This window comes from Petaurus breviceps, unplaced genomic scaffold (assembly GCF_028583685.1).
Source record: "Petaurus breviceps papuanus isolate PSGF00001 unplaced genomic scaffold, PetGlider_PUasm1.0 178, whole genome shotgun sequence".
Classification (NCBI taxonomy): domain Eukaryota; kingdom Metazoa; phylum Chordata; class Mammalia; order Diprotodontia; family Petauridae; genus Petaurus; species Petaurus breviceps.
The window spans coordinates 18042282-18053263 of record NW_027185777.1 but is presented as its reverse complement, the minus strand read 5'-3'; the positions used below and the strand labels follow the sequence as shown (position 1 = coordinate 18053263).

The 10982-nt window shown below is 36.1% G+C and overlaps 1 protein-coding gene across 1 annotated transcript in view; it reads right to left on the bottom strand.

Moving 5' to 3' along the window:
* The window catches only part of MYO3A (myosin IIIA), a 269882-nt gene that overhangs the window by 189212 nt on the left and 69688 nt on the right, over nucleotides 1-10982 (bottom strand). The window contains exon 8 of the mRNA XM_069086101.1: nucleotides 8260-8415. Within this exon, the coding sequence (XP_068942202.1) occupies nucleotides 8260-8415 (156 nt within the window). The remainder of the gene's footprint in view (nucleotides 1-8259; nucleotides 8416-10982) is intronic.

Sequence of the window (10982 nt, the reverse complement as noted above, 5' to 3'; positions counted from 1 at the left end):
GATAAAAGGAAGTCTGGGGAAGAAGGGACCTAGAAGTTGCAGGGTTGCCCAGCAAAATCTTCACATAGAAGTTAGAGCTTGAACTAAGTCTTAAAGGCAATTAGACATTTCAGGAGGTGAAGATGAGGAGGGTGGAGGACTTTCTAATCATGGGGGAAAGCCAAGACAAAGCATGGAGATGGGAGATGAAGGTATCCTATAGGAGGAATAGCTAATAGGTCTGTTGAGCAGGATTATAGAGTGTAATCAGAGGAGTAAGAAGATTGGAATGGTAAAATATAAATGGGAAATGTGTTTTACTGACAACAAGGATGACAGAGTGGAAAGATCATGTAAGTCCATCAGTATAAAAAAATGCCTAAAGTTGTATGTTTTATTGATAAGTACATAGGGCTGGGAAGAGGGACTTAGGTTTGGGCTCCGGCTCTAGTACTAACAAGCTGTACATGACCTGAGACTATTAAATTCACCTCCTTAATTCTCAGTTTCTTCATAAGTAATAGGTTCCTATATTTTAAACAAAAAAGTGAATTAAATATTGATAAATAGATACTATGTGCATGTTATATTTCCTAAATAATCTTTCCATGTGCCAAAACATTTTTGATTCCCCCAGAGTTACTAACTGATGAATATTCTTTGCTCTGACTATACTACTATTAAGGCTATACCCTAAATAAGTCAAAGAAAGAGGAAAAGGATCCATATTTACAAAAATATTTAGAGCAGTTCTTTTTTGTAGAAGCCCTAACCTGGAAACTAAAAATCCCTTGAGGGATGCCTAAATAAATTGTGGCATAGGAATATGATTTTGTGCCATGAGAAATGACGAAGTGAACAATTTCAAAAGAAGCTGGGAAGAACTTTATGAACTGATACAGAGTGAATTTAGCAGAACTAGGAGAATAATTTACATAATGACAGCAGCATTATACAGAAAAACAATTTTGAAAGAATGTAGAACTCTAATTAATGCAATGATAAATTCAACTTTTGAGGACTGAAGATGATTCATGCCCCCTACCTTCTGGAAGAGAAGAGTTGAAATTTGGAATAAGATTTGTGTTTTCAGACATGGTCAATATGAGAATTTGCTTTGCTGAACTATGCAAGTTTGTTGTGAGTTTTTAGGATTGTTCAGTGCAGAAGGTGGGGAGTGGGAGAGAGATAATTTTTTTGAAATTAAAAACTTTTCTGTAAGGCTAGGCTTTGGTTATCATAACTAGATAGCTGTATTTTTCATCATTTGGACCTCTTAACTTAGTCTTTAGAAAAGAAAATATAGGACAACATAGTCTCAGTCAATCTCTGACTTCTGAATAAGCTGATCAGTAATGCCAACGGCAAATGCTGCAACTGAAAGTAATGAATTTAAATGGAAAGGATTGGTAGGTGATTCATACAGTGCAAGCAAACAAAATTCAAACTCCCAGATGACAAAATATGGTAACTTCTGCCAGATGAATTCAGAAAATGAGAAAGCAACTTGGAAGATAAAAGAATTAATTAGTTTCTACAACTGGAGGTTGTTTCTAGAAGGAGATGATGTCTCCCACTGCTGATGTTACTCACTGTACTCTTACATCTGTCCAAAAGTCATGAAGGTTGTCTTAATCCTTGATGTTACAGTGCAGATGGAAGCTTACTATGGCTCTTGGAAAAATCTGACTCTCTTGGGTTTTCTACAATTCAAGTCCCGATATTAATGCTTAGATTAATGTCAAATGACCAGAAATGTTTTCATTTTTCTTCCAATAGTCATTTAGGATAGGGGACAGTAAAAATATTAAAGCTCTTTGATACTATCTCTTCTGTTGGGTTTATTGTTAAGGCTATGTGACAGAATGATGAAATGTTTAATAACACTTAACAGGACTGTAGGATTATGTATTTAAAACCAAAAGGGATCTTTAAAGCCATTGAATCCAACCTTCTTATTCAACAGATGAGGAAACTGAGGCACAGAGGTTTTTAAGTTATTTTCATGGGTTCACACAATAAGTGTGTGAAAGAGGATTTGAAATAAGGTCTTTCTGATGCCATGTCCAGTACTCTATCCAGTATGCCTTGGAAACTGTCTAGAGTTTGTGCTTTTCTGTAAGAAATAGTTTTCTCAAAACCGAAAATATCAAAGGGTATAAGAATAATTGATAAGTTTTATCCTTTGGTCATTCAACAAGGAGAACTGAGCAAAGGTTCTTGGCTTTGAGAAATTGATGCTCCTTTTACTCTTTCTTCCACTATTCTAAAGAGTCGATGTGATTTCTATGAAACACTAATAGCTCTTTAGTACACAATGGTCCAGCTACCCATCCTGCTTCTCCTTACTTCTCTTCTCAGTGATAGGTTAAGGCAGAAAAACTCAGTAATGTCATTCTTAATTGAGAGGTTATTCAGTCTCTGGTCCTAATACAATTCTTTTTGGGACAAGAATTGGCATGATGTCTAATCTAACTCTAGGAAACTCTGGGTACCTAGGAAAGAAAAGAAGGCACATTGAAGAATGTGTAGAATTGTGAGTCTACTACTCATCTGAGAGCATGGTAGTTGCTAACTATGTGTTCTTGAGGCAAGGAGGAGAGTGGAATGCTCATTTCCATACACACCATTACTATCTATTGGTATCACTCAGAGAAAAAATATGAATGCTAATTGGGAGAAAGGAAATGACCTTGGAAAAAATGCAAAACTTCCTGTGTTAGCAGTATTTGCTCCTGAAGGAGCCCCAGGTTGAAGGTACAGGGTGAGAGTCAGTAATATAAGAATCAGTCAATAAATAAGCATTTATTAAGAATCTACCATATGCCAGACACTGTGTCTGTATTAGCAAGCATCCTAGCACACTCAGGATGGCCGGCTAGCATAGGTTCTTTGATCTGCTTTTCTAAAGGAAAGACAGTTTTAAAGGGTCTAAAGATCTTATTTTAATTAACAGACAGATGAGTACAGATAATGAAAAAGAAACGAGTATCCAAGAAAGAATCCAATAGATAGGACTCCAACTGTCTAAACAGAATAATGTAGACTGGAGGAGCACCATCATCTGAGTAGGCAGGGCGCTCTTAACAAATGTCTACCCAGAGTCCTGTCCAGGGAATCAAAAGGTCCTTCTCATGAGCGAGCCCCAAAGTAAAATACCAATCTCCCAGTATATATAGTTTTCAACTAAGAGGTTCAGAGCCAGAAGGCACCACAACCCTCATGACTCAGTGCCTAATTATATTAGTACCAAAAGGTGTGAAAGCCTTCCTACAAGCAAGCCTCCCCCTAAGCAAGCTCCTCCTTAGGCAAGTTCCCCCCCTCATGGACTCTATGTGATTCAGGATGCATCACAGCTGTGAAAGCAGCAAGACATTCATGATTGAAATACCTGTGTACCTGTAGACCTGGGAACAGGGCTCCTGTTCCAAGGAAAAGGGGACACGTGGTTACAAAGGTCTATTAATGGACAGAGAAGATCTTCCTATTTCACTAACATTACAGTGCCAGAGATACAGAAAGAGGCAAAAGAAAGTTCCTGCCCTTAAGAAGCTTACAATCTGATGGTCAGACATCTGTAGGCCAGTAACAGATTGAGTCATTACTTCTTCATGATTCTGGCAGTCTCTTAGATATTGTAGAAAAGGAGCACATGATGTTAAATTGCCAGGTCCCAAGAAGGATCTAGTAAGTGTACACTTTATTTCAACCTAGTCTCTCTGAAAGGGTATTGTTACATGATGAATAAGGATTTATGGATTAGGAATCATAGAATGCAGTTATTCTATAAGCTCAAGGTATGTAATCATGAATCTATCAACAGATATTTATATTAGATTGTGAGCTCCTTGAGAACAAGGGCTATCTTTAGCTTTCTTTGTATCTCCAGTGCTTAGCACAATGCCTGGCAGCAGGAATTTAATAAATACTTATGAAATGACTAGGTATCTAACAAATATACCTGGAAAAGGATGTGGGTTGGTCAAAGCTAATAGATTCATGTTGCGTGGTACCCATATAATGTCAAAATATCCTAGAGTAACCCTTTCTGTGTCATGGACCCTTCTGTTGAAGCCTACAGACCCTTTTTCAGAATAATATTTTTAAATGTACAAAATAAAATCTATATGGTTATAAATTTATTATATTGATTATATCGAAATATAGTTAGCAAAATGTTAAAAAAAAAAAAAGGGTCATATGCCCCAGAATAAGAACTTCTCATACATTGGAACACTGAAATAAAGAATGCAAGGCATTCTGCTAAGTGCTGTCATGCTTCTCATGATCAGGAGGAAAGATAGCATTTACTTCCTTGTAGTCTTAGTCAAAATGGACTAGATAAGAAAATATTTTGTATTCAGAGACAGTAGAGATCATTTCTTTCCCTTAGTGTCTGGGAGAAGACTTCATGGAGGTGTAGCATTGGAACCAAGTTTAATTTTTTTCCCCCAAAGCCTGAGTTAAGATGTCCAAGTATGAAAAGTACTAAGGTTTAATTATTTAATTATAATGATGAAGCTGAGCCCTAGAGAAAAGTTATTCTTTTAATTAAAAAAAATTCCTCCCTCCCACTATTTCTCTCCCCCCCTCCCCAAATGAGTAGAATTTCAGTTAGGTGGCAGATAGGATCATGAATTTTAAATCGAAAGAGATCATCAAGGGCATCAAAAGCAATCTCTTCATTTTACAAATTAGAAATTTGAGAGGCAGGGGCATTAAATGATGTGCTAAAAGTCACATAGTTATTAAATTACAGAGGCAGGAGTTAAGCCAAGGTCCTCTGCTTCCAAAATCTTTAAGGGAAAGGCATTGAGTATTTCAAATAGTATATTTTATTAAAAGAGAAGGATAATTCTAATGGATAAATTTTGTCCATAAAATCATTCTAACAATCCCAATTAACATTTATGAAACACCTGTTGTATACAAGGCACTATGCAAGGCATTGGGAGTAATATAAAATTTAGATAAGAAATGGGTACAGTCTATATGGAACTTACAGTGCTTTAGGGGGATATGACACATACAAATAATTATAATTTAAAGTAATGTTGTAACTGGATTATAGGGGTGCAAAACATAGTTGTATGTAAAGTTTAAGGAAGAAATGGCTGTTGCTCACTGCAGAGATTAGGCAAGTCTTCATAAAGAAGGTGGCATTTAGCTTGACCTTAAAAACTTAGCTGAAGATATTCTATGCTTGCGAGATAGTGTTAACAAAGACCCAGAGGTAGGAAATCATGGGGTAGGTGAAGGAGAGAGAGGCTAGTCCAATTTGACTGGAACTAGGTTATTAGAATGAGAGCTTCCCATTTGGCAAATGGGAGGTAAAATGGAGCTATTTGTTTGATGACAGAAAAGCAGAAAGGGCTGCTTTTCCTTCTACCTTATTATTACTGCCTATTGATCTTTCACTTTCCTTCACCATTGTGCTGCTTTGGTAATTAGACTCAACTACATCAAAGTCCTATCAGCAGACTTTATGTTATATAAAATCCCTACACCTAGACAAAGGATCTCACAGCCTGAGCCAAGTACTCATAAGACAAAATGGAAAAAGACCCAAAGTGAGATTGTCTTTTATTTCTTCATCTTTTGAGACATGCTTAAAAGTTTCAGTGGATTCTATTAATTTTCTTAGTACATATGCCTGAATAATGAAACTGGACCAACTAAGGTCTACAGGTAGAATTTCTGAAATGAGAAAAATTATATATGTATACACACATATATATACATATATATGTACATGTACATAGGTGTATATATAAAACACACATGATACATCTACATATAATAATGTAGCTATATACTATATATAAATATAATATATAATAAATCATAATATATACTTGAAAATATACATATTTTAAAAAGTGTTATAATAACCATTATATTTAGGAAATCAAGCTAATAATAGAATTTTTCTTTTCACAAAATTTAAAGGCAAACCTAAATATGCAACAGTAATATGGTTTAAAAAGAAGCATGGTGGATTATGAATTTGTGGCCATTTAGATGGGGATGAGTTTTGAAAACCCTTCATTAATAGTATAAATACAATTGTTTTGTTTGAATGTAAAAAATACTAAAGGAAAAAGTATTCTCAAGATAAATGATATGACAATGCTATATACCACTACCTAGAGCAATGGGTTGAATCCAGTAAAATGAAATTTGATAGAGATAACTGTCAATTCTAGAACTTTAATATTTAAGTCTGTAGGACTTGTTACCACTTATATCCATAGCTTTTGACAGCCCAGGGTCCTTCATGCTATCATAAGGCATCAGAGGATGATTTTAGCAGAAAAAAAAATTTGAGTATGCCGCAGAATTAGAATGACATATTCTAGCACTTATTATGTAGAAAGGGCTTTTTCTTTAATGCCATCCCCATTTGCCTTCCCAATAATACATTTATAATATCATAATCTCCCTTGAAACTAACTGGAATTGGGCTTTATCCTGCTAAACACACACGCAACCAATTCAACCCTAAAGCTGAGTTTTTCAAAAGAAATAGTACTTTTAGGTCACTGATGCCACTCAGCATAGCTGGACTTTGAATCAATTTCAATCAACTCATGGTTTTGCAATTGGTAAAACAATAAGGCAGTCCAATGTTTCTGATTAGCTTTTTAAAACCCTTAGAATTTTTCTAAGATACTGTCAGTGACATAGGAGACCCTTTTCCTTTTGCTTGGGAGATCTCAGTTCTCAGGAGTTGTAGGGGAATAATAAAGGGCAGTGAAGTTTACTTGAGGGAAAATTTCCCTTGACTCTTGGCTCAAGGCCAGGAAGGGATAAGTTGAGCCCAGAGCTTTACATATGGCAGGGGCCCAATAAATATTTATTGAATGTAGTTGGAGTTTGAATCCCCACAACACACAGCAAATTGCTGGACCATAACAGGCACTCAATGAATCTTCAATGGATTATTCCTATTATTAAAACAGCAACAATACTTTGTGTTTCTGGAAAGCGAATATTTTCCAGGTTACAAAAACCCTTTCATATCTCTTATTGGATGCTCACAGCAGCTTTGAAGGGGTAGCAGGAAATGGGTGGCAGAGGCTGAGGTAGCAGGGTAGCAGAGTATTGGGATTCCCATTTTAAAGATAAGGAAACTGAACATCCATAAGATGAAAGGACTGGCCCAAGGTAACAGCATTAAGAGAGGGTAGAACTAGTTCTTTTTTACCTAAGTGTCCTTGCTACACTTCCTTTCTTGAGTTAAATTGAATATGTATGTCCTGACTTAAGTATAGTATCTATCCAGTGTTACAGTTCTGCCTGCCAATCCTCCACCACATTGTTTGATTTCTCCCATTCCATTCTCATCCCTCCTTAATTATGCATATGGAATAATGAAATGATCCTTGATATTTTTAATAGAATTTTAGGAATAGGGAGTAGAACTGTAATTTTATTGATGCAGGGAACTCAATATTGATGCAAGAAACACCCTTTACCAATGCAGTCCAGCACCTTCCCAGAAAGCAATATTCTTAGAGAATTGCCTACAACACTAAATGTTAAATGACTTGCCCAAGGTGTGTATGCCTGTGGCAGAGTTCAGATTTGAATCCTTGGCTTCAAGGGCAGCTAGCTAGAAATAAGAAGCATGACAATTGACTATGGATAAAGATACTTTTATCCAGTGAAACTGGTGACAAGATGACACCGCCAAATAATGCTATCAGAGTCTGTAAGGCATTGGTTCTCAAAGTAGCAGATAGCAGGCACTTAAAGAAATCATTAAGATGCCTTGAGACTCAAACTATTTTCATAACGATACGGTTTTAATTTCTAATGTGGTAAATATCAATGGATGTAACATACATATACAAAACATCTTGGAGGATGGGGTGGTCCTCAATAATCTTTAAGGGGATAAAGGGGTCCTGAGACCAAATAGTTTGAGGACTGCTGCTTTAAACTCTAACTTTCAACACTTCTCCCCCATCTCACCTTTATTATTTCTTGTCTTGAAGTAGAACAGAAAATGCAATAAAATGTCCATCAATATAAAACATCTATTGGATTTCACATTCAGAGTATTGCTCTGATGCAGTTGTTTAGAAAGATCAGAGATCAGGCAAGGAACTAGAAGTTTGCAAAATTCATTTGATTTTTAATTCATGAAACACCAACCCAGGAAACACAGAACTTAATGATTTTTAAAAAGTCCTATTTTATGTCATAAAATTTTGAAGACTTCCAGAATTAATTCCATAAATTTCATCTGTATTTGTCAAGAACCTTTTTGTTTACCTGGCCCTTTCGGTGACTCCTAGTTGCTGGTGAGCTTCGATGAGTTCTGTGAGTTGCTTCTGTAACATCACATCTTTGCCCTCAATTTGGGTAATGAATTCATGCTGCAAAAGATCAGATACGATTGGCCGCTTCTCATAATCTTTAGTCAAGCACCTGTGCTGACAGAAAAAAACACGTAATTATCAGATAAATTACACATAGGTTTAAAACTATCACGCAGGCTCTTTATTTATTTTTTTTGTAATTTCTTTGACTTGCTGTGGAAATGCATTTTTCCCAAATGCTGAACCCAACAAGTTAGCTCAGAAACATCGAGGAGTAGGATCATAAAATGGACATTTGTGAAAATGAAGGAATCTGTGAGTCATGATGTTGTAGGAATGCCATCTTTCCAATGAAATACTAACTCCCTGTTTCCCTTCTGTGTCTCCAGTGGAAATTCTCTTTCACAAGTCTTCAGCTAAAGATAAAATAAACCAACCATAAAGACAATTAACTCTTGATAGTTATTTAAAATTAAAATAAACTTTACAATTTCTTTTCCATGATGTTTTACTAGAGTCTCACTTAATCTTCCACATCCCTCTTTTGCCAAGACTCAACATTATTTTGAAGAGACCAAAGAAGGAGATGTTTGATCCCAGTGTAAATTTTAATGTTCATTTTGAAATACAGAAATATTAATCCTTCATATTCATTAGGACTAGAGGATTATAGATCACGGACTGGAAGGAATCTCTGAGGCCACCTCATCTATCCCCCTCACTTTTATAGTTAAAGAAACCAAGGCTCAAGGGGATTTGAGTGACTTGCCCAAGGTCATACAGGTAGTAGTAGATGTAAGATTTGAACTCAGGTCCTTTGACTCCAGAGAAAGTGGTTTATCTACTATGTTAAATGTAAGAAGTCTTTCTAGTACAAGGGATGATGATATTCATCTTTTAAACTCAGTTGCCAGGTGATCAACAGCATCAATAGCATCATTTAAAAATTTTATTGATTTGCTTTTAGTTTACAACATTCAGTTCCACAATCCCTTGAGTTTCAAATTTTCTCCCCATCCCTTTCCTACCCTCTCCCCCATGGCAGCATACAATCAAATATAGGATCTAAAAATACCTTCACATTAAACGTTAGTCAAGTTGTAAAGAAGGATTATAAGCAATGGAGTGAACAATGAAAAAGAAGAAACAAAACAAAACAAAAAAAGAGAGAGAGCAGGTAGTTTGCTTCAGTCCTCATTCAGACTGTAGTTCTTTCTCTGGATGTGGATATCCCTTTCCATCATGAGTCTTTTGGAGTTGTCTTATAACCTTGCATTGCTGAGAGGAGCCCAGTCTATCAAAGTTACTCATCACACATGCGATGTGTCTGTAATTGTATACAAAGCTTTCCTGGTTCTGCTCTCCTCACTCAGCATCAGTTTATATAAGTCTCTTATACACACACACACACACACACACACACACACATACACACACATATATACATATATATGCATATATATACACACATATATACATATATGTAAATTTATATAATTTAAGGGAAAATTTAGTAGATTACATATTTTGTCTTTCTTTAAAAGTCCTAAAATTTTTAGACCTTAGATTGTTGTTTATACAACAGTAAACTAATGCTTTGGAAAGAGTGAGATCACATGCCATCAACAGCTAGGTGGCACAGCTGAATGCTGGACTTGGAGTTGGGAAGACCTGAGTTCAGATCTGACCTTAGACACTTACTAGCTATGTGACCCTGGGCAAGTCACTTAATTTCTGCATGCCTTAGTTTCCTCACTTGTAAAATGGGGATAATAATATCAATTACTTTCCAGGGTTGTCAGGAGGATCAAATGAGATAATATTTGTAGCATGTAGTGTGCACTATATAAATACTTATTGACTAACAGCAGTACCTGTAATTTCTACATTTGCTTCACACTATTTCCTGCTTTTGTTGTGAAGGGAATTTTCCAGTTCAAATTCTCCTAGACTGGCCATCAAAAATCAGGCTATCTTTCAATTTCTTTAAGGTGAGGAGAGTTAGTAGAGGTCAAGGAATAGGGGCCTGGTAGCATGGAAGGAGTGCTGAATTTGTGTCAAAAGACCTGGGTTCAAATTTCAGCTCTGCTACTCACTTCCTATGACTAGACACTCTTTCGTCATGCCTGTTAAGGGCCCTTCCAGCTCTAATTTCTATGAGAAGATGGTTTTGAAGGTAGATACTTGAATATACTTACTTTTCACTTTTGTATTTATTTTTTGTTTTTGTCAGCTAGCCTATTCTGTGACAGGGTTGGCTTGGGGTTGAGGGGGGAGATACTGGAAAATACTCCTAGCTTCTTGTCAGTTCTCTAGATACTGCCAACTATGTCAACATTATATAGACATTAATCATTGACTAATTTTTATACTCAAAAGGGCAGCTGGACAGAAAATAATAAATAATTGTATCTTATATTTATATAACACTTTATAGTCTAAAAAGAAATGTCAGAAACCTCATTGCCTTTGATCTTCACAAGAACTTTGTGAGTTAGGCAGAACAGGTATCAGGCTCCTCATGCTACAAAAGAGGAAATGGAGGCTGTGATTTTTCCAAGATTGCAAATTTAGCATGTGCCAAGGAACCCAGGGCTTCTGACTCATTCCACTGTTCTTCCCTTTAGAATATGTGTGTGTGTGTGTGTGTGTGTGTGAGAGAGAGAGAGAGAGAGA